Source organism: Lutra lutra, chromosome X (genome assembly GCF_902655055.1).
Source record: "Lutra lutra chromosome X, mLutLut1.2, whole genome shotgun sequence".
NCBI lineage: Eukaryota > Metazoa > Chordata > Mammalia > Carnivora > Mustelidae > Lutra > Lutra lutra.
In genome coordinates, this window is record NC_062296.1 from 27,864,771 (window position 1) to 27,888,965 (window position 24,195).

Here is a 24,195-nt window from a genome sequence, read left to right on the forward strand (position 1 = left end):
TTTGCCAGGCGCTGGGAAAAAGTGGAGAGTGACTGCTAGTTATATGGGATTTCTTTTGGGGAAGATGAAAATGTTCTGGAATTAGTGGTGATGGTTGCACAACTTTGTGAATATATTAAAAACCACTGCATTACACATTTGTTTTGCATTATACATTTTTAAGGGTGAATTTTATGTCATATGAATTATATCTCAAGTTAAAAAAGATACCTCTACTTCATTAGGTACTCACCTGAGTATAGCCATTAAAACCAAAATCCTATTTAGAGGAACACCTAAAACTTCTATTATCCCTATAATATGTAAACATAGTTCTTTTTTATATCTGGTTTTATGTAACTGCATATACATACATGTACAGAAATATATATGAATAATTTAAATGGTATTAAGGGTGTCCCAAGTAAAGCAGTCCCAGCTAACTCAGGCCAAAGCAAAGGAGGTTCTGAGAGCTCAGGACGCCCCTGCGCATCCGGGTCAAATGGAACGGCCCGGAAGTCCACCAGCCAGCTACTGACACGTGACCAGCGTTGAGGCTGGGAAAAGGCTTGGCGCCCGTCTGTGACCTCATTTCTGCGCGACCGTTATTTTTGGCGTAGAGTTTTCGCGCTGCTCCTGTAAAGGATGCCGAAAGTTGTGTCCCGGTCGGTGGTTTGCTCCGACACCCGGGATCGGGAGGAGTATGACGACGGCGAGAAGCCCCTCCACGTCTACTACTGTTTGTGTGGCCAGATGGTCCTGGTGCTGGGTGAGTAGTCGGGAACCGGAGGGCCTCTGCAAGAAACGAAACTTCGGGTTCTCAAGGGCGGGTTTTTTCTGGCTGTGATCTGGGAGACGCATCTCTTTGAAGATTGGTGGGCTTTCCTGCTCCATGCTGATGCCTCCCTGCCCTACTCCAGTGCAGCTTTTCTGCTTAACCTTCTGTGTATCCAGGCTTCCCTCAAAACTAAATTCCTCCTTCAGAAAAAATTAACTGTTTATCTCCCTTTCCTCCCACTCCGCTTCTAGAAACTTTATAACCTTTCTCCTGCATGCTAGGAGGCTGTCACAGCTCTTAACCTTAAACGAGAATAAAGTGTTCCCTTGATCCTACGTTCTCTTCCAGCTGTAACCCCATTTCTTTGCTGCTTTTATAGCAGAACTTCTGGAAAGTTGCCTGTCGCTGCATCCTCACTTCCCATTCCATGTTGACCTCACTTCAGGCGACTTCTCTTCCCACCTCACCATCTAAACCATATTTGTCAAGGTCAATAACTGAACCTGTTAGTGGTGCCAGTGCTCAATGGCCGGTGCTCATTTTAGTTCTCATCTGTGTCATTTGACAGAGATGATGATTCCATCCTTCTTAAAACACTTTTTGTCATTTGCTTCCAAGACTCCACAGTCTCCGGAGTTTTCCTCCTACCTTGATTTTCCCCTCCTCAATGTCTAGCTCCTTTTCTGATGTTTAGGCATTGCAAGGCCCTAGGCCTCAGTCCTCTCACCTGTTCACAATTTGTACTCACTCCCTTCTAAGCGACCACAACCATTCCCAAGCTTTAAATGCCATTTACATGCCGATTCCTCCCCAATGTTCATCTTTAACTTACACTTCCCCTCAAATTCCAGCTGCCTGTTCCCTGTCTCCACTGGATATCTGGTGGGTCTCTCAAAGTGATCACGTTCAGATCAACTTCATGATCCCGTACTTCCTGCTCTCCACTGTTCCACCCTAGTGTGGTAAGTGGTAACACTATTCACCCAGAATCTCAGAAGCAATCTTGACTTCTTTCTTTCCCTTACCTTATGCCCATCCAGTCCATGAACACATTTCGCCGCTACTTGAAAACCTGTCCAGAATCTGACTACTTCTTACTACTTCCATTTCTGCCACTCTAATCCAAGACACCATCATCCCTCACCTGGAATTCCTTCCTTATTTTATTCTGGTCTCTGCTGAAATGTCCCTTCCCTGACTATCTAAAATGGTACCCTTGTTAGTTACTCTTTGTCCTCTTAACCCTGCCTGATTTTTCTTGGTAGCACTTATCCCTATTTGAGATCATTGTCCATCCTTTTAATATCTTGCTGATTTTTTTATGAGCGCTTATCATTATCTATGGTCATATTATATAATTCTTATTAAAAAATTTTTTTTTAAGATTTTATTTGTTCGTTTGACACAGAGAGAGATCACAAGTAGGCAGAGAGGCAGGCAGAGAGGGAGGGGGAAACAGCTCCCTGCTGAGCAGAGAGCCCCATGTGGGGCTCGATCCCAGGACCCTGGGATCATGACCTGAGCCGAAGGCAGAGGCTTAACCCACTGAGCCACCCAGGCGCCCCTATAATTCTTCCTTTTTAAAATTTTCTGCCTCTTCCACTAGAATGAAAACTTCATTAGGGCAGGGTCTCTGCTTTGTACTTTGCTGAATCCCCAGCACCGTGTTTGAACTGCGGTTGGTACCCAGAGAGCCCTCGAATCCTTGTTGTATAAATGAGTTCTCTTTTAATCACCTAGAATTGAGTGAATTCTTGTTCTCCCTCTTAGTAAATGTGTGGCAAGTGTCTTGCCTTTTGTAAGCTTCAATTCCCTCATTTCTAAACTAGGAATACAAAGTGTCTACTCCAGCAGGTCATTGTGAAGATTAATGAATGTGCAGGCTGCCTGGTGCCAACTCCCCCGCCCCTTCCTCCATTAATTTCGAATGACTGTGATCACTTGACTTCTCTGTGACCCTTTAGGTACTTCATTTGCATTCTGTCAATTTCCATCTGCTTTTTATTTGCACCTTGTTTATTTCCTGTATGTTTTCATCATTTTCAGATTGACACTACTCCAGCTGGTTTGGGTCATTTGCCTGTCTCATGTAGCATAGCACTGACCCTCTCTCTTTTTTTCTAAGCACTTAACCACTTTCCCCAATGCCTTCCTCGTAGGCGGTTCCGGATGCTTGACTGTCTCTTCTGATTCTCATGCATTAGAACACAAACCAAGTGTACCATGATTACAGAAACATAGCAAACTTGTCGTCCTGGGAAGGACTTTTGAGATACTGTCATCTACTGATCCTTCCAATAAGGAGTAAAAGCAAAACAAAAGGAAGTAATTTGCCAAAGATCACCAAGGTGGTAACGGAGCTCCAGACCTTCTGACACCAAGTCCTTTTCAGTTGGAAATTCAATAATAGGCTTCCATAAGCATTAGTAATTATAGTAAAACATCACAGTGCTAAGGGCCCCCACTGAACACTTGTGATTGCCCCAGGGTAGTTTTCAGTAGCTCTGGTGACGGAATCTTACTCCATTTCTTCAGACTGTCAGTTAGAGAAATTGCCCATGAGGCCCCGGGATCGCTCCCGCGTGATCGATGCCGCCAAACACGCCCACAAGTTTTGTAACACGGAGGACGAGGAGACCATGTATCTTCGGAGGTAAGAGGCTGATGCTTGGATTTCCTTGTGTTTCGGTCTGTTTCTGAGGAATATAAGTACCCCAGCTAGTGCTAAACAGGTTGTTCTTAGGGCTCCAACACTTGGACATTTGTGTTAGCTTTCTAACTTCTGTTAATGTGGCAATACCTTTGGTGTGCTTCGTTGAAATGCTGCTGAGATGTCATTCTGTTGCCATTCGATAGCTGTAATTTGGGTTTTTTGCAAGTAGAATGAGCTCATTCGATCCGTGATGTCTTAGCATGCTGTGTGCCGGGCCCTGAGCAGGGAACTGGCTCTGTGGAGTTGAATGAGGTACTGCCCTTAGCACTGAAGAGCCCGCAGCTCAGTGCGGGGGGCCTGGCTACCTTCTGTGATACAGTGAAATGCCGGGGTGGTAAGCCAAAAGCTATGGGAAAGCAGATGGGAGCGGGTCATTCTGAATGGTGGTGAAAGGCACCAAACGATGATGGCATTTGTCTTTGGCCTTGAACTAGGATTTCACCAAGTTGATGAGGGGGCTGAGGAGCATCCCAGGTGGAGGGAATATGGAAGCATTGAAAGGAGCACTTATGGTATGCTTGGGAACTTCGAATGGTCCTTGGTGACTGTAGTCCACGTGACTTTACAGGAAGGGCTTCATGCATCCTGAGTTGGGGCCAGAGTGAATTGCTGTAGTAGACAAGTTTGGACCTCACCTGCTGGCAAGAGCCATCTCTCTCTCTCTCTCTTTTTTTTTAAGATTTTATTTATTATTTGACAGAGAGAGACACGGCGAGGGAGGGAACACAAGCAGGGGGAGTGGCAGAGGGAGAAGCAGGCTCCCTGCTGAGCAGGGAACCCAATGCGGGGCTCTATCCCAGGACCCTGGGATCATGACCTGAGCCGAAGACAGACCCCTAACGACTGAGCCTCCCAGGTGCCCCGAGCCATCTCTCTCTTTTAAGCAGGGGAGTGACATGGTTGGATCTGTTTGAGATTTGGGAGTCCTTGGCCGAGATAAGGAACTGAAACCTGGGAAGGGCTAACATTATATGGCGTGTAGAGCAAGAAGACAGAGGACTGAAGATACCATCCTGGGGAGCACTGACATTTAAAAAGCAGACAAAACAGTTGGAACCTGGCCATGTGGAAAATGGGAGGAGAGAGTGTCAGGAAGTATGGATGTCTGGGGAGGGTGGCCGTCAACAGGTGCCTGAGGCCACAGAGAAGTCAGTTGTAGGGGATTAAAAAGTCCAGACGTTCCTTCACATACATTTCGTTTCCTCAGCTTCTGCTCTGTGCCGGGGTCCTGTCCAGAAGCCTTTGAGATGCCAGTGGATTTATTTGCTAGGGCTGCCGTAACAGTACCAACAGCTGGGTGGCTTAAAGCAACAGAAACTGTCTCATTTCTGGAGAGTAGAAGTCTGAAACGAGGCTGTTGGCAGAGCCACCGTGGTCTCTGGGAAGGTTTTAGGGGAGGATCCTTCCTTGGCCCTTCCCAGCTTCTGGTGGTTGCCGGCAGTCCTTGGCGTTTCTGGGCTGGCAGATGCAACACTTCAGTCTCTGTATCGTCACGTGGCCTTCTCCCTGTGTCTCGGTCTCTGTTTTTCTTCTTTTCTTTTTATAGGGACACCAGTCGCATCGGATTAAGGGCACATTCTGCTCATCTGCATGACCTCATTGTAACTAATTATATCTGCAACGACCCTCTTTCCAAATAAAGGCACATTCCGAGATTCCTGGAAGGATGTGACTTTTTTTTTTTTTTAAAGATTTTTATTTTTTTGACAGAGATCACAAGTAAGCAGAGGAGATAGGCAGAGAGAGAGAGGAGGAAGCAGGCTCCCTGCTGAGCAGAGAGCCCGATGTGGGGCTCAATCCCAGGACCCCGGGACCATGACCTGAGCCGAAGGCAGAGGCTTTAACCCACTGAGCCACCCAGGTGCCCCAGGATGTGACTTTTTAATGGATACCATCCAACCCAGTACAACCAGTAAACAGGCAAAGTACCCTGCCTGCATGGAGCTTGTATTCTAGGGCTGAGCTGGAGAAAGCAACAGGCTGACATCTTGCTATGTTAATTTAAGAAACCAAACTGTTGTCAGCCACACTAACGAAAGGAAGTACCGCTAGGTGACATTCAGTAGCAAATGAGACCTCGAGCACCACTGTGCTTCTAGAGCACAGGCTTCTAGAGTTGTGCAGCTGAGGAGGAAATTGGTCATACACAAGATACAACTCGAGGCCAGTAATACAACCAGATTATAAAAATTGATGAAATTTACAAAGGAATGCCCTTTGGGTAGCACGGGGAGAATACCCCATTATGATGAATAGGACGGTTGACAAGATGCCCTATCTGAAGCTAATCCGTTGTCTTTTTCTCCCTCCATTAACCCTTGTTTAGTTTTCTGATGTTGAAAATTGCCAACTGAGGGGTGCCTGGGTGGCTCAGTCCATTAAGTGTCTGCTTTCAGCCCAGATCATGATCCTGGGTTTCTGGGATCAAGCCTCACATCCGGATCCCTGCTTAGCAGGGAGTCTGCTTCTCCCTTTCCCTCTGCCGCTCCCCCTGCTTGAGCTCACGTGCACTCTCTCTCCGTCTCTCAAATAAATAAATAAATAAGTAAAATCTTTTAAAATAAGTAAAATCTTTTATATGTATCTTTAAGATCACTAAGATTTATGATGTGTTTATTATATATATCATAGTTACATATACTAATGTGTATAGTATTTCTATATATTGAACGGTTGTGTATTACTCAGTTAATACAAAAACTGATCTAACAACACAGCAGGCCAGAGGCCCCCATGGCACTAAAAGGCAGACGCCCTCACCTCTAGGCCAGAAAACGGAGTGGCCTTAGTCTGAAATAGAAACCCCGGAATCCAACCAGCCTGGTCCTGGAAGCGAGCCAGCTTTGGGACCTCACCCTAGGGCTGGGTATTGCCCAGGCTCGTGGCCTCTGGCCAGGTGACTGTGTCGGGCCAGAGAGTTCTCAGAGTTTACCAACAAGGCAGAGTAAACTCCCCCGCCCCCCCCAGTTGTTGTTCCTGCTCTAATCATGAGCAGTCTGTCCAGTGGCCCACTCTAGTGTGCTCCCCTCCTGAGGGGAGGGGTGCATTTCCCTCCTTAGCCAGGGGTGTGTGCGAGCACCGGTTGCTGAACACATGTAGTCTGCCCACTCCCCATGTGCCCGGGAGCCCAGGGGTGTGTGTGGGGGTGCTCCTCGATTGAGCATCCCACCGTTGATCTTGGCTCAGGTCTTGGTGTCAGGGCTGTGAGTTCGAGCCCCATGTTGGGCTCCACGTTTGGAGCCTACTTTATTTATTTATTTATTTTAATCTTTAATTTTTTAAATTTTTTTAAAGATTTTATTTATTTATTTGACAGACAGAGATCATAAGTAGGCAGAGAGGCAGGCAGAGGGAGAGGAGGAACAGGCTTCCCGTGGAGCAGAAAGTCCGATGTGGGGCTCAATCCCAGGACCCTGGGATCATGACCTGAGCCGAAGGCAGAGGCTTTAACCCACCGAGCCACCCAGGCGTCCCAGGTCAGCCCTATTTAGTTTGGGAGGAGACTACACTGGGTGTCAATACCAGGGCGCAAGGATTATTGGGGACCATCTTAGAGACTGCCACAACCAGGAAAAATGTTTTGTTTTTGGCCTTCCCTCCCTCACGTAATCCTAGACCAGAGTCAGTTAGTGCAGCTACCTAGTTCATATTAATCACTTCCTTATGCCAGTTCAGTATCTCGTCTCACTTCCATGAACTTTTTGAGAGCAAGAATCCTGCCTTGTACTTCCAAAACCCTTAGTACACTTTGCCTGATTGTTGGCACATGGTTAGAGTAGATGAATTGTTGCAAACTTGACAAAATCCTCTTTGGCACTGGTGTTTGAAAATTTCTCACCAAGAAATACACAGTCCCCTTTACTTAAAATCCTGTGTTTTCTGGGGCGCCTGGGTGGCTCAGTGGGTTAAGCCACTGCCTTCGGCTCAGGTCATGATCCCAGGTCCTGGGTTCAAGCCCCACATCGGGCTTTCTGCTCAGCAGGGAGCCTGCTTCCTCCTCTCTCTCTGCCTACTTGTGATTTCTCTCTGTCAAATAAATAAATAAAATCTTAAAAAAAAATCCTTTGTTTTCAAAGCTCAGGCTTATGAGATGGGCTGACTCCAGGATTCTAGAAGTCTGTTGTATGGTGGATCTCTCCCTTCAGGCTGAGGTTGAATTTAGAGTCCCAGTAGGAAGTTATATGGAAGTATAAGTTACATGGAACCAGAACTATGGCTAGGGCCCTAGTCACGTGATGCTAGTGAATCATGGCACGTTTGACATAAGCGGAGAGGCGGGCTGTTAAAGATGGTGGAGCAGCACCACCGTGAGACTTGAAGCAACTCGCTTAACCTTTTTGGGCCCCAGTTTCCTTATCCCTCAACTGGGAAAACAATACCCATGTGTTGTCAAAGAGCTGTAGGAGTCTCTGCAGTACCAGAAGGACCGTAAATAGTTACAATGACTTTGGAAAGCACTTTGGCCTTGTAAGATGCACGTAATTATTCCTCTGCAGTTTTACTCGTCTTCATATGCACCTCTGTGAAGTGCCTCTTGGCTGTGTTAGCACACCATCCAGGGAAGTTTTTGAAAAGTCCTAATGACTCACCTCCACCCTCGGAGACGAGGGGGAAGTCATAGAGCATAAAACTCACCATTTTACGGGGTGCAATCCAGTGGTTTTACTATATCCACACGGTTGTGCAACCATCATCAATTGCAGAGCATTTTCTTCACCCCCCTAAAACAAACCTTATACCTAATAATGGTCACTCCCCACTTCCTTCTCCCCCAGCCCCTGGCAACCATTAATCTACTTTCTGTCCCTATGGGTTTTCCTATTCTAGGTACCTCATTAAAAGGGAACCATGAAGGGGCACCTGGGTGGCTCAGTGGGTTAAAGCCTCTGCCTTCGGCTCAGGTCATGATCCCAGGGTCCTGGGATTGAGCCCCACATTGGGCTCTCTGCTCAGCTGGGAGCCTGATCCCCCCCACCCCGCCTGCCTCTCTGCCTACTCGTGATCTCTGTCTGTCAAATGAATAAATAAAATCTTTAAAAAAAAAAAGGAACCATAAATATTGTAGCTTTTGGTGTCTACCGTTCTTCATTTAGCATGTTTTCCAGGTACATCCACAATGTAGAATGACTCGGTACTTTATTCGTTCTTGTGGCTGAATGACATTCCATTGTAAGGACATACCACATGTCGTTTATCTGTTCATCAGTTGATGGGCATTTGGACTGTTTCCTTTTAAAAAAAATTTTTTTTTTACTATTATGGGTAATGTTGTAAACGTGTGGACATGTGTACAGGATTTTGTGTGAACATGTTTTTGGTTCTCACGGGTGTAGGCTTATGAATAGCTGGGTCATACATGTCGTGTACCTTGAGGTCATTTGTGTATCTTCTTTGGAGAAATGTCTGTTCAAATTCTTTGCCCATTTTTTAATTGGTGTATTTGTCTTTTTAATTGTTGGGTCATAGGAATTCATATATTATAGATGCTAACCCCCTAACAGATAGATGATTTGCAAACATTTTCTCCCATTCTGTGGATTGCCTTTTCACTCTTTTTGGTGATACTTTTAGAAGCATAAAAGTTTTTAATTTAATCAAGTCCAGCTTATTTTTTTCTTTGCTTGTGCTATAGGAGTCTTAGCTAAGGAACCATTGCCTAATTCAAGGTCTTGAAGGTTTATGTCTACATTTTCTTCTAAGAGTTTTATAGTTTAATTCTTAGGTTTAAGCCTTTCATCCATTTTGAGTTAAAAATTTTTTTTAGTTAATTTTTTTAGACAGTGTGATATAAGTATGTAATAAATTCATCCTTGTACATGTGGATATCCAGTTGTCCTGGTACCAGTTATGGAAAGTCTGTTCTTTCTCCTTTGAATGGTCTTGGTACCCTTATCAAAAATCAGCTAGCGATATATGTATGGGTTTATTGGGACTCTCTGTTCCATTCCATTGATCTGTCTGTCTTTATGCCAGTACTACCCTGTCTTGATTATTGTGGCTTTTGTGGTTTTGAAATCAGAAAATGTGAGTCCTCCAACTTTGTTCTTTTTCAGGATTGTTTTGGCTATTCTAGATTCCTTGTAATTCCATGTGAATTTTAGGATCAGCTTGTCAATTTCTGCAAAAAGCCAGCTCCGATTTTGATAGGGATTGTTTTGAAGCTGTAGATTCGTTTAGGGAGTATTACCATCTTAATGTTAAGTCTTCAGTCCACGAACATGGAATGTCATTCCATTTACTTAGGTGTTCTTTAATTTCTTTCAGCAATGTTTTATAGTTTTCAGTGCACAAGTCTTGCACTTATTTTGTTAAATTTTTCCTAAGTATTTTATTCTTTTTAAGGTTTTATTATTTATTTGACAGAGACACAGAGAGAGAGGGAGCACAAGCAGGGGGAGAGGGAGAGGGAGAAGCAGGCTCCCTTGGTGAGCAAGGAGCCCAGTGGGGGACTCGATCCCAGGACCTTGGGATCATGACCTGAGCTGAAGGCAGCCACTTGATGACTGAGACACCCAGGCACCCCAGTATTTTATTCTTTTTGATGCTATTATAACTGGAATTGTTTTCTTATCTTTATTTTTTATTGTTCATTTTTAGTATATAGGACTCCATTAGTTTTTATATGTTGATCATGTAACCTGCAGTCTTTCTAAACTTGTTTATTAGCTCTAATTGTATGTTTGTGTGTTCTTTAGGGTTTCTGTGTGTAAGATCATGTCATCTACAGATAGAGATTGTTTTACTTTTTCCCTTCCAATCTGGATGCTTTTTATTTCTTTTTCTTGCCAGTTGCCCTGGCTAGAACTTCTCCTACAATGTTGAATAGAAGTGTTGAGAGTGTGTATCCTTGTCTTGTTCCTGATCCTAGGAGAAAAGCTTTCTGTCTTTCCCCATTAAGTATGATATTAGTTTATGTAACTGTTAGTAACTGTGGGTTTTTCATAGGTGCCCTTTATCAGGTGCAGAAAGTTCCCTTCTATGCCTAGTATATTAATAAGGGTTTTGAATTTTGTCAGCTGCTTTTCTTTTGTGTCTGTTGAGATGTTGAGATGATCATTTTTTCCCTCTTTTGTTCTATTACTATGGTGTCTTGGCTTTGATTAATTTTTTTATATGTTGCACCAGTCTTGTAGTCCTGGGATAAATTCTACTTGGTCATGTTATATGATCTTTTTTCTATGCTCCTGGATTCAGTTTGCTAGTATTTTTTTGTTTTTTGAAGAGTTCTGCCTGTGTGTTTGTAAGCAATATTGATCTCTAGTTTGTTGTTGTTGTTGTTGTACCTTTGTCTGGTTTTGGTATCAGGGTAATCCTGGCTTCATACGATGAGCTGGAAGGTGTTTCCTCCTCTTCTGAAAAGTTTGTGAAACTTTGGTATTAATTCTTTGAACTTTTAGTAGAATTCACCAGTGAAGCCACTCATCCCAGGCTTTTCTTTGTGCAGAGTGTTTTGATTACTAATTAAATCTCTTTACATGGAATAGTCTATTTAGATTTTCTGTTTCTTTTCCAGTGGGTTTTGGTAGTTTATCTTATTCTATTTTTCTAGGAGTTTGCCCATTTCATCTCGATTATCTCATTTGTTGCCATATGGTCATTCATAGGATAAGCTTACAAATCTTTTTGTCAGACCAGTAGTACTCTTGATTTTTTAAAATCCTACTAACATTAGACTATTTATAATTCCCTGAATATGCTGTGCTTTTTGGCTTTGCACATAATATTCCCACTGCTTGAAATACTGCTTGCTATCAGGACCATTGGCTTTCAGCCACCTCCTCATGAAGCCTTCCATGACTGCCTCAGACAGACTTGGTGCTCCCACCTCTACATTCCCATTATATGGTATACATTTCTCCATTTAAGAACTTACCTCCAGGGGTGCCTGGGTGGCTCAGTGGGTTAAAGCCTCTGCCTTCGGCTCAGGTCATGATCCCAGGGTCCTGGGATTGAGCCCCACATCGGGCTCTCTGCTCCACGGGGAGCCTGCTTCCTCCTCTCTCTCTCTGCCTGCCTCTCTGCCTACTTGTGATCTCTGTCAAATAAATAAATAAAATCTTAAAAAAAAAAAGAACTTACCTCCATGATGGTAATTTTCCTCACTAAACCAAATTCTTAAAAGAATTCTTTCAACCAGTGTTTTATTGCATGTCTATTTTGTTTCTAGTACTTTGCTCGGTTCTGGGGATAGAGTGGTCAGACAGGCATGGTCTCTGTTAATCTCTGATCTCATGGGCCTTACAGTCCAGTGGGATGACGGAAAAATAAAGTCATTATGATTCTGGGAGGTCCTGTGAATGAAACAAATGGCTCATACAAAGAATATCGTGAAAACTTCTTTGAAAAAGTGGCTGAGACCCCAAAAATGAGAATGGAAAAGCAGTGAGAAGAGCATTCTGGGGAGAGAGAAGTGTGTGTGTGAAAGGTCCGAGGTGGGAAAGCACTTGTTTGTTCAAAGAAGAGAGGTCTGTTGTGGCTGGTTCATGGTGAGGGAGGGAGGGCATCTGTGAAAGGAGATGGGCCCAGTTTTGTGCTCAGCTGGTGCCTGGGAGGCCATGGTAAGGAGGCTAGATTTTATTCTAGGTGTCTTAGGAAGCCACTCTTGCCTCTGTTTAAAGAATGATTTGGAGTGTAACAGTAGCGGAAGCAGATTCTAGAATAGTAGTTAAAGTTTGTATGTTAGGTATGAATTTAGAACAGGGGAAGGCCTAACCAAATACCACACACATGCGCGCACTTGCTTTCGATTTGACTGCCCCCAAATCTCAAATTTCCCCAGTCAAACTGGGGAAGAAATATTTATAAGGCCCGTCAACATTTGCAAGTCTAGAAAATAAAAAGACAACTCAGTAGGCAAAAGATATGAACTGACAGTTCACCCAAAAAGAGAAAACACAAATGCCTATAAAATACACGAAAAGATGCCTCACCTTTGACTCTTTAAAAAAAGAAATGCAAATTATGAGAGCACAGTTTTCATGTGTCAGATTGACAGTTGTGCAATTTAATCACATCCTGTGTTGGTGAGACTGGAGAGAAACACAACTTTCACATTGGTGGTAGGAACGTAGATTGGTTCAACTTCCCTAGAGAGTAATTTGGCAGTATTTCTCAGAATTTAAAGCGGATACTCTTCTAGGAATTTATCCAACAGGTAAAAGACTTTTCGGTTTATCCACACAAAGGAATACAGTGCAGCTCTTATGAAGAATGAGGCACCTCTTTGTCAATTGGTAAGGAAGGGTCCCCTATGAATTTTCTAACCAGGACACATTTTTTTTGGCAAACAAATGAAGAACAAAGAAGTGTAAGGTATGCTGCGTTGGTCTAAAAAGGGAAAGAAATAAAATATATTTTCTTTATTATGTCAGTAAGGATTCCTTGCTTGAGTCGTCAACTATCTCTGGGAGGAACAGAAGAAACCAGAAGCAGTATTTGCCGCTGGGGAAGAGAACTGGGTGGGTGAAGGGTGGGTGGGAGGGTATTTACTTTTCTTTATATTCTTACATATGCCATGTATGCATATGGCCTTTTAAAAAAATGGAAACAAACAAGGGGCAAGGAAGTGAGGAGACCAGTCCGGAAGCTAGGACAGTCGGCCAAGGAAGAGATGGTGGCCGGAAGGTGGAGCAAAGCAGACTGGTTCAAGATCTTTTTTTTGGAGAGAAAATCCTTAGGATTTGCTGATGGACTGGGTGTGGGCAGTAAGAGAAAGAGGAGTCAAGGATGAGTCCCAGGTTTGTGTTAAGCATCTTGGGTGGGTGGCAGAGTTGCTTACCTAAGGCGCTCTTGTGGGCTTGGTGGCCTGGGCTTGAATGTAGCCTATTCTGCTTCTGGACTCTGACCTGGGGCAAATCATGTGCTTAGGTTTGTGCCTTCATGTGGAAAATAGGAATGGTAATAGGAACTTGGGTTGCTGTAAGGCTTAAATGGCTTCGGACATATGTTCTTGAGCACTGCGTACATGTGGGTGCTGGTATTATTATTGTTGTTGTTGTTGTTGTTATCACCGTGACCCTGCCTGCTGCTGTGACTACAGCTCCTGCTGCTCATTTGTTCATACCTTTTTTTTTTTTTTTACTTCCATTTCCTGCACAGGCCTGAAGGCATTGAGCGACAGTACAGGAAGAAGTGTGCAAAGTACGTGTCTAACAGCGTGGGATTCTCCCAATCACACAAAAGCAAAGGCGGTAGTGTGTTCAGGAAGGAATTATGTGGATGCCATTCTCTATTATCTTTATCCTTGTAATCCCAACTGCCTTCGAACTTCAACTACACAAATACCAATATGCTTCTCAGACTAGTCGAAGTCACATCTCTGACCAGCTGGCCACAGAAATTTTTTTTTAACATTGTATCATTTTTCTAAATAGAGATATAATTTACATATGATAAAATTTGCCTTTTTAAAAAAAAGATTTTATTTGACGGAGAGAGAGACAGCAAGAAAGAGAACACAAGCAGGGGGAGTGGGAGAGGGAGAAGCAGGCTTCTCGCTAAGCAGGGAGCCCAAATGGGGCTCTATCCCAGGACCCTGGGATCATGACCTGAGCCAAAGGCAGACACTTAGCTACTGAGCCACCCAGGTGCCCCTGTCCTTTTTTTTTTTCTCTTAACTAATCTCTGTGCCCACTGTGGGGCTTGAACTCACCACCCCAATACCAACTTTCGCCTGCTCTCCTGACAGCCAGCCAGGTGCTCCCCAGATTTGCCCGTGTTAAGCATACAGTCTGAGAACTCATGACAGAAACATACAGTCCGCTAACACCACCCTGCCGCGATGCGGGCCATTCCCAGCCTCCTCTGCCCTTTGTAGTCAGTCCCCTTCTCTGTGTTCCCCCACTGGCAGCTGCTGAGCTGCCTTCTGTAGCTACAGTTTTGCCTTTTCTAAAAATGTTACCTACAGGTGCACCTGGGTGGCTCAGTGGGTTAAGCCTCTGCCTTCGGCTCAGTTCATGGTCTCAGGGTCCTGGGATCGAGCCCTGGTGAGTAGTGTCCATGGCTCCATTGTCCCTCTCCCCCTGTACGAGGGCATTTGAGTTGCTGACGGTTTTGACTGTCCTGCATAAAGCTGTTACGAACATTCTAGTATAAACCTTGGTGGGGACACGTGTTTTCTCTGGAGTGGAATCGCTGGCTCGTATGGTGAATGGAACATAACGTAATGTAATCCAGACTTACTTATAAAGCCTATTGGAGGGCCCGTAGACCCACAAGAGCGTTAGAGACTGTTCTGTAAAGCTATATCTACATGTCCAGCTTTTGGCCGTTAACAGTGAGAATACTAAACTACAGTATGTTCCATCTGGTTGATGGCACAACAGCTACACCTTGGCTCTCAGAAGACTCAGGCGAGGAGAATCAAGGCATGGAAATGGCTAAGAAGGCAATTTAGTTCCCAGCCACACTAGAGTTGTCAACTTCAGTTTGTGTCTTTTTTTTTTTTTTTTTAAAGATCCGATTTTTAAGTAACGTCTGTACCCAACATGGGTCTCAAACTCACAACCCCAAGGTCAGGAGTCACACTCCACCAACTGAGCCAGCCAGGCGGCCCCCCACCAGTTTATCATGTCTTATGAGTACTTCATGTAGCTGAAAAAGTAGAACAAAACTGACCGACCCAAGAAAGTATGATGATTACTTCCTAGAGCAGTTGGCCGGCCACTGCTGGGGAGCTTTACACCCCTTCTCGACACTACAAAAACCCAAACAAAACTAGACAAACCCCCCATGCTAGGTACCCAGACTTCTGGGAAGAATGGCAGCAGTTTTTTTTTTCCTAAAGATATATCTATTTATTAGAGAGTGAGAAAGAGAGAGAGGGGAACCCAAGCGGTCTCCTCGCTGAGTGCAGAGCCTGGCGTGGGGCCCGATCCCACGACCCTGAGATCATGACCTGAGCTGAAACCAAGAGTCGGTTGTACCACCCAGGCGCCCCAGCAGGTTTTATATAAATAAATAAATATATATATATAAATATATATATATATATAAATTTATATATATATATATATAAATTTATATATATATATAAATTTATATATATATATAAATTTTTTTTCAGAAACTTGTATTTTAAAATTTTTATTTATTAAGTAATTTTTCCATCCAGCATGGGGCTCAGACTCACAACCTCGTGATCTGGAGTCACATGCTCTCCCAGCCGAGGCAGCCAGGCGCCCCGGAGTGGCAGTGGCTTTAACGGGAAAGCAAGCAGCAGCGGGCGCCAGCATTTCCCAAACTTGTCCAATGCTGAGAATCACCTGGGATGCTGAGGAAAGTGATAGATTCCCAGGCCTCAGCTTCCAGACTTGCTGAATGAGGATCTTTGGAAGGAGCGGGGAGTCTGAGCAGCAGCTGTAACAGATTCTTACTTGGTAAAGTGATTCCTCAGTGATTCTTAGGCAGCAGTTCTGGGAAACACCGGAAGGAGCGAGTCCTCAGTTTATGCCACGAACGCAACTGTTCCCAGTGTCTGAGCGCGCTTTGTGAATCGGCGTTTTGGGGATTTGGATTCTGAGCTTCCCAGAGGCTGACTCTGCTGTTTGCAGGTGTGGACTGCCCCTCTTCTATCAGTCCCAGCCCAAGAATGCCCCCGTGACTTTCATTGTGGATGGCGCAGTAGTCAAGTTCGGCCAGGGTTTTGGTAAAACGAATATCTACACTCAGAAGCAAGAGCCCCCTAAGAAGGTAATTACTGAAGGAGACCGACCGGTTCATATAGCTGCGAATCTCCGGATCGCCCTCCATCTTTCAATGAGTGTAATGAGAAAGTGCCCTTTTTGGACACATGCTTTATTAAGAGGATGCCATTTTTATGGGTGAGCAGATGTTAATGTAACCTCTATTATGTGTTCTTTTCTTCTTTCCTACGGCTGTCCCAGGAGTGAAGTTAGGAATTGTATGGTTTTGATTCACATTGATTTCCTTTGAAATCTCTTCCTTTTTCAGTGTGGACAGTTAAAGTGAAAGTTAAAAAGCCTTGATGGCAAATTTTAGAAAAATAGAATCCAAATAGAAAAAAAAAAAAATCTACTGGCACTTTTAGATAGGCCAGCCTCACCGTCCTCCCCCCCGCCAGACCGCCTCACCCTGCAGTCAGGTGTGTGCGTGGACACGCGTGCGTGACGTGCAGCTCACAGAGCCTCTTGCAGTGAACGAGACTGATTCCTCCTCCTGTGACTCCAGGTGATGATGACCAAACGGACCAAAGACATGGGCAAGTTCAGCTCCGTTACGGTGTCTACCATTGATGAAGAGGAAGAGGAGATTGAGGCTGTGAGTGCTTCTGCTCCCAAGGGAACTGGATTGGGGGGTGGGCCCGGAAGGACCTGGGACTCTAGAACCAGCCCATTCGAGTATCGGAATAATGAGAAATGTTGCTTCCAGGCCTTACTGTGTTAGTAAGAAACTAGAGGACCCCAGGCCCGTTCCTGTCTCTCTGGATCCCTAGGGCATCTGTAAAATGAGAACCAGGGAGTTGGACTGGATCAGTGGCATTTTCATACTGGTTTTGAGATGCTTTCAGGGGGCAAATCCCTCATCCCTCTTCATCCCTAAAACCTATCGGACTCTGCAGTTTGAGGTCCCGTCAGTCTGGCTCGAGTGGCTTGTGAGGCTCTCCTTAGCAGTACGAGCAGTTACCTTTACGGTCCTTCAGTATAATGAGGTTTACAGAGAGATGTTATCTGTTGTTTTTCAAATGGTTTCGGCCGAAACCTGAGCTCTCCTGGATTATTGAACAGCTGACGAGTTGAAAGGGAACAGAGTCCGTTTCAGGAACAATTCTGAGATCCGAGGAGCAGGAATTGCTACTTACGGTCTCTGGGACTCACTGGTACTGCCGGGTCCCGGGTGCCGCTCTCCCCCCCGCAGAGAGAAGTCGCCGACTCGTATGCACAGAATGCCAAAGTGATCGAAAAGCAGCTGGAGCGCAAGGGCATGAGCAAACGGCGACTGCAGGAGCTGGTGAGTGCCCGGGCGGCAAGGGTTTCTTGGTCTGAGAGACCTTCCGGCAGTCGGAGAGATCCTGCAGGAAGTCTATGTGCCGGGTGTGGGGCACCGGGTAGCTGGTGGCCAGCTGTCTCACCCTGGCCCGTCACGGTCGGTGTACTCTGTCTAGCGACCACAGGCTCCAGGCCCCAAGTTAGAGTACTCGCCGGCCAGCCCTGACTGGGCCGGTACTTGAACCTGCTACCCGGGATTCGTGAATGCGCACCTGGGTGGGGAGGGCCTACAGCTGTGCTACATTGGCTTCACTGGGATGGGGGCCTTGGGGCTCCCTAAAGCCCCGGGGCCGCCCCTACTTTCTGTGTGAGTCACAGACTCATGGCGCATGCACGCTTGCATTTGATGGCGCCGGCAAGGTGGGTCTTCTTGATAACAGTGTACTTTTGCTAGTTCTTTAAAATCGGCCATCACTGTCTTGGTGCCTCATCGGAGGCTGTGGTGGTGCAGTCTGATGACCGGAGAGCTTCCTTTGGTGACAGGTGGTGGGTCTTGGGCACGGCATTGCCCTGCCATCGTGGTCTAGAGCCGTGCCTATCCCATTTGCCTAGGGGAAGGACTGGGGCTTGCTTCTTTTTTTAAATCTCCAGTTTGTCAAGAACAGATTTATAATCTATAAAATGCCATAAAAATGCATTTGCCTCAAGTGCTCATGCTAAATTATTTGATTTTGTTACGACGCTGGCAAATTACTGTGCGAGGTTCTAGATGCTAACTCTTGATTTTTATACATATCTTGCATGAACCAACAACCAGCAGTTCACGGACCGTATGACATGAAGTAACACTGTTCCAGAATAGTCTTTCTCGTCTTATTCTGCCAGAAATGGGATACTGGTATATCATGGTATTGATTCCCTCAGCCCTTTGAAGGGCCTGGGGCTGTAGGAGCCCTGCGCTGATCACCTTTGACCGCAGCCTTTTACCACACAGACGCCATCGTTTTCTATGTATAGCATAATACCAGAAAGGTTGGAAAGCAGTTGATAGAGATACGTAACGATTTGCCAACCACTGTTCTACTTTCTATACTAAGTGAACACAAAAGGATAGTGTCTGGGCAGTTAGGAGAAGGAAGGAAAATAAGAATGTCATGGCATCGCTCAGGGCATATGTTTTTCTTCCTTTCTAGGCTGAACTGGAAGCCAAGAAAGCAAAGATGAAGGGGACCTTGATTGACAACCAGTTCAAGTGATCAGGACCTTCCTCTCAGCCCAGACCGGAAGTGGGCATTTAGACAAGGAGGAAAAAGAACTGTTTCTTGACTCCACAGACTGGTGGTCACCTTTTGGCCCCAGTGGAAGGCTTTCCATTACTTGCCATTGATTGTTCCTACATTCGGTGAGGGCTTTGAGTCCGTCCGACCTGCTTTCTAGAGATGGGTTTTCTAAATCTTTCTGTATATAGGTCTTCTGTACTATTTTTTGTGCATTTGCTGTAAACTTCTTCAGCTGTGTGGAAAGTCTGAACACACCGAGGCTTGAGTGTCTCTTGTTTTGAAAGTAGCTCTTCTTAGTCCCTCTTCAAAGCTAATAAAATGTTTATAGATTTTTTTAAAAAGTACTATGATGTATCACAGAGAAAGTGGCATGGATTATATTTAAAGTTACAGCAATTATGATTCTTTTAAGTGACTATTCTTAGACGGGCAGGAATTGGCTATGGTTTGAACCTCTCTCCTGTCAGAAAGGAATCCGTGGAAAGCCAGAATGTCCATAAAGCTTCCTTTAGCTTCGCATTCAGAGAAACTTCCTTGGTAACAAACTACAGAAATGATCCCTGAAAATATAGTCTTTCTTCCTTTACTTCAAATGGTAAAGCTGTAGATGCGTTATTCCTTACTGGCCTTTGTACCTAAAGAAGGAACAGCCAGATTGGGGGCGGGGGCGGGTAGGGTAGCCCAGGTCTAAATGAAAATGGGGTCTCAGTAAGCAACCCAAGGTGACCACCATCCCGTCAGGCAGCTAGGAGGACGCCTGCTTCCATATGTGGGTACAGGAGGGAGACCTAGAGTAAGAACTGATACTGAGACAAAACAAAAGTAGCTGTCGGCCGGCTCGTATTTCACATTTGCTATTTGTAGAGGAGTGTTGTCTTTTTAAATATTTAGGGGCACCGGGGTGACTCCGTTGGTTAAGCCTCTGCCTTCGGCTCAGTCACGCTCCTGAGGATGGATGGAGCCCCGCATCGAGCTCCCTGCTCAGCGGGGAGGCTGCCCCTCCCCACCCAGCTCCTGCTCTCTCTAGTTCTGTCTCTCTCAAGTAAATAAATTAAATCTTAAAAAAAATTAGTTAATGTCACGCTGTTTCAGTGATAACAATACGGAGTGTTATATGCGTGTTTTTATCTGTTCACCTGTGTTACAAGCTGTTGGGCCGGAAGAGGCTTTTAATCGCCTCGTACTCTCTACAGTGGAAAGCTGACGCTCAGCAGTCGCCCAAGACGTGTGTAAGGCGCTGCTGGGAAATAATAGGACATTTCTCCTTGCTTTTTCCCCTGCCTTCCTTATTTGGAATGCAGAGTAGCTTGGAGTAGGGGGTAGATGTGAGCTAGCAAGAACTGGGAGAAAGAGGAGCGGCAGGGGGCCCTGGAAAGCCAGGTGGGGCTGTGTTGCCATCTTCTTGAGTTCTCCTGCATCCAGTGAGGTCTTTGCGACCGAGTCTTCCTGTCCACCTCATTTCCTGTCCTCGTTCTGAAAGATACTTTGGACAGCATGTAGATGGCCGACCATAATCTCCTCGCAACTCCTTGACCTCACCTCCAAACAGTGACCTTTACCTTCACGCCTCTGTAGCCATAAACTCCCATGACCGTAGCCTGGCTGCCATGTCCACCACGTCTGAGATCCAAGATTCTAGAGATCCAAACTTCTGCTCTGTGATCACAGCCTCCTCACATGGCCACTCTCATGCTCTCACGTCCACTAAACCTGTTCTGTTTTTAGATTTGAAGGATGGTTATTTTATCAGTCCTTATATAAAAATCTGCAGGAGCTTACGGATGATGACAATACTCTTTAATGGCTGCTCGCTCTGTGTTACGTGCCATGGAAGGCACTTCGTGGGTATGACCTAGTCAAAACAAGATGACAGTCCTATGAGATCGGTCTGTTCCCATTCTCATCTCACAGATGAGAATTGAAGGCTCTGAGAGCATAAGTTTCCTAAGATCCCATAGCCAGGAAGTGATAAAGCCAAAAATCTGACTATAGAACTAGGCTGAATTGCTTCTCCTATGGGATTTAAAAAAAAAAAATCTATTATTGAGAACAGATAGCAATTTCATTTAGAGAAACCAAGTAAAAGGTGCTGTAAAGACACATAGAGGACTCCCTGTAGCAAATGTGTCGTCACCTTTCCACATATTTTCTGAAATATTTGTCCTTAGATACTAACCCTAAACCATTTTAACAGCTGGTTCAAATTGTGCACTTTGCTTCATCTTTAAGACTGCAAATCATGATGTCATTAGTACCAAATAAACATGTGCTCTTTAATTTGGCTGCTTTCATATTGAACTACTTACACTGTGATACATTGTGCTTTCTCTAGTCTCTTTATTTTCTTGTAGTATTTTAGCAGCAAGTACAGTGTTTTAATGTTAGTACTAAGAACCATATTGGAATTTCGGAGAGTCTTAACTCTGTTTTGTTTTGTGTTTGTGCAGATTATCAACTGTAATAAAATAGTAAAATGTAAAATGTTTCCACTGTAATAATTACTGACATTTGGAGGTGTAATTCTACCGCGTAAGAGAAATTGAAAAGCTTTTTAAAAACTAGCTTGTCTCCACCCTTTTGGAATCCTTAGCACTGTGGGTCACCTCCTTTTCTTAAGGAAAAAGCTTCCCTTTTTTATTTCCTTGATGTTTTACTCTGCTGCTGCTTTACCTCTCTGACTACTCTGTTTGTTTTTTAAGATTTTTAAAATGATTTTATTTATTTATTTGTAAGAGAGAGAGAGCACAAGCAGGGGGAGTGGCAGGCAGAGGGAGAAGCAGGCTCCCTGCTGAGCAGGGAGCCCACTTCGGGGCTCTATCCCAGGACCCTGGGACCTGAGCCGAAGGCAGATGGTTCATCGACCGAGCTACCCAGACATCCCTGACTACTCCATTGTTTTGCTCAGTTTTAACAAAGCATGGTCTATTACACTTGAGCTTTTAGTATCTGATATTCCTCCAGGAAAATAAAAAACATCACTTATGGTAAACTAAACCTGCTTCTCCACTTCATAAAACCTTGATCCTCCTGTTTTCTCCCAGTACTGCCATTCTGTCACTACCCGTCTTCTTTCTGACCCAGCTAGATCCTGTGGTTGGGGCTCTGAAATCCTCTCAGCTTCAACCCTTCTGACTTTGAGTTTGCTTTTTCTTTATTTAAAAAAAGTAGGCTTGGGGTGCCTGGGTGGCTCAGTGGGTTAAGCCTCTGCCTTCAGCTCAGGTCATGATCTCAGGGTCCTGGGATCGAGCCCCGCATCAGGCTCTCTGCACAGCGGGGAGCCTGCTTCCTCCTCTCTCTCTCCCTATCTGCCTACTTGTGATCTCTCTCTCTGTGTCGAATGAATAAATAAAATCTTTAAAAAAAAAAAAAAAAGTAGGCTCTATGCCCAACATGGGGCTTGAACTCATGATCCTGAGATCAAGGGTCACACATTCTACCAACTGAGCCAGCCAGGTGCTCCTGACCTTGAGTTTACCTTAAAGTCTTTGAATCATTTTAGATGTACAGAAAAGTTCCAGAGATAGTTCCGAAAGTTCCTATATACTCTCCACTCAGATTCCCTAGTATTAGCATCTTATATAATGCTGTGGGCTGAATTGTATCCTCTCCAAAATTCCTGTGTTGAAGCCCTAATCCCCAGTGCAGTGGGATCTGGAGATGGGCCTTTGGGAAGTAATTAGGTTTAGATGATGTCATGAGATGGGACCCTCATGATGGGATTATTGCCCTTAGAAGAAGAGACCAGAGAGCTCTCTCTACCACATGAAGACACAGCAAGAAGGTGGCCATCTGCAAGCCAGAAAAAGAGCTCCACCGGGAACTGAATCGGCTGGCACCTGGACCTTGGACTTCCAGTCTCCAGAACTGTGAGAAATAAATGTCTGTTGTTTATGCCACTTGGTCTATGATATTTGGTTGTAGCAGCCCAGGCAGACTAATACATACAAAACCATAGCACAGTACTCAAAACTAAGAAGTTAACATTGATATGGTGGTCTAAAAGCCACACGCTTTATCTGGATTTCACCAGCTGTTCCACTGTCCTCTTTCTGGCTGAGGACCCCATTCACGATTGCACGCTGCATTTAGCTGCTGTGTCTCTCTAGTCTCCTCTGATTCATGACGGTTTCTCAGTGGTATCTTGTGCTTTCGACTTTGTGTCTCCCTAATGATAGCTGATGTCTTTGCAGCCCTGCTTTCAAATCTTTGGGTAAAAACCCAGAAGTGGGATTTCTGGATCATATGGTTAATTCTATGAGTAATTTTTAAGAAAGATTTTATTTATTTATTTATCTATTAGAGACAAGTGGGAGGGAGGGGCAGAGGCAGAGGGAGAAGCAGGCTCCCTGCTGAGCAGAGAGCCTGATGCCGGGCTTGATCCCAGGACCCTGGATCATGACCTGAGCCGAAGGCAGAGGCTTTAACCCACTGAGCTACCCAGGTGCCCCACAATTATTGATGTTGAGTAACTTTTCATATGATTCTAGGCCATTTGTATAGTCCCTTTAGAGAGAGGTCTGGTCATTTTAATTGGATTATTTGATTTGTTATTGTCATGAACATATTTTTTTTGGAAGATTTTTATTTATTTGTCAGGGAGAGAGAGCGAGCGAGCACAGGCTCGCTCACAGGCAGAGTGGCAGGCAGAAGCAGAGGGAGAAGCAGGCTCCCTGCCGAGCAAGGAGCCCGATGTGGGACTCAATCCCAGGACGCTGGGATCATGACCTGAGCTGAAGGCAGCTGCTTAACCAACTGAGCCACCCAGGCATCCCGAACATATTTTTATTAGCTGATTTTTCATCCATATGCCTTCATTGAAGAAGCATCTGTTCAGATCTTTTGCCCATTTTTAACTGTGTGTGTTTGTTTTTATTGTTGGGTTTTAAGAGCTCTTTGTATAGCCTGGATATGTATCTTTTATCAGACATGTGATTTGCAACATCTCCTAGGGTGGGGGTTGTCTTTTTATTCTCTTAATAGTGTAGTAGCTTTCATGACCCAGGATTGTGCAGATTTTCTTCTGTAAGTTTTATATTTTACATTTAGGTCTGTGATCCATTTTGAATTAATTTTTTTAAAGATTTATTTTTATTTTAGAGAGAGAGAGCCAGGAGAGGGAGAGAATCTCAAGCAGACTCCCCACTGAGCACAAAGCCTGACGTGGGACTCAAGCTCATGACCCTGAGACCTTGACCTGAGCCAAAAATCAAAAGTTGGACGCTCAACCAACTGAGCCAGCCAGGTGCCCCCATTTTGGATTAATTTTTGTGTATGGTGTGATGCATGTGTAGAGGTTCATTTTTTTAAATTTGCATAGACATCCTGTTTTTCCAGCACCATCTGCTGAAAAGACTCCTTTCTCCATTCAGTTGCCTTTGTGCCTTTGTCAAAAGTCAATTTTTTGACTTTTTTTTGGTATATTTTTATATATATTTATATATATATTTTTATATATATATTTTATATTTTTTATATATTTATATATATTTTTATAAAATA

The 24,195-nt window shown here is 44.5% G+C and overlaps 1 protein-coding gene and 1 pseudogene across 1 annotated transcript; one reads left to right on the forward strand and one right to left on the reverse strand.

The window, feature by feature from the left end:
• Positions 1-547: 547 nt before the first annotated feature.
• Positions 548-21,177, forward strand: STEEP1 (STING1 ER exit protein 1). Its single transcript, XM_047716172.1, has 7 exons — positions 548-748; positions 3,293-3,410; positions 13,569-13,610; positions 16,022-16,160; positions 16,659-16,748; positions 17,346-17,438; positions 18,610-21,177. The coding sequence occupies exons 1-7, from the start codon at positions 625-627 to the stop codon at positions 18,670-18,672; spliced, it is 669 nt and encodes a 222-aa protein (XP_047572128.1). The 5' UTR covers positions 548-624; the 3' UTR covers positions 18,673-21,177.
• Positions 19,160-19,272, reverse strand: LOC125092576 (uncharacterized; annotated as a pseudogene).
• Positions 21,178-24,195: the final 3,018 nt, after the last annotated feature.

Coding starts and splice junctions, on each gene's coding strand:
- STEEP1 (XM_047716172.1), top strand. CDS start 625: ATGCCGAAAGTTGTGTCCCGGTCGGTGGTTTGCTCCGACACCCGGGAT. Junction 16,161..16,658: donor AGCAAGAGCCCCCTAAGAAG/GTAATTACTGAA, acceptor CTGTGACTCCAG/GTGATGATGACCAAACGGAC. Junction 16,749..17,345: donor AGGAAGAGGAGATTGAGGCT/GTGAGTGCTTCT, acceptor TCCCCCCCGCAG/AGAGAAGTCGCCGACTCGTA.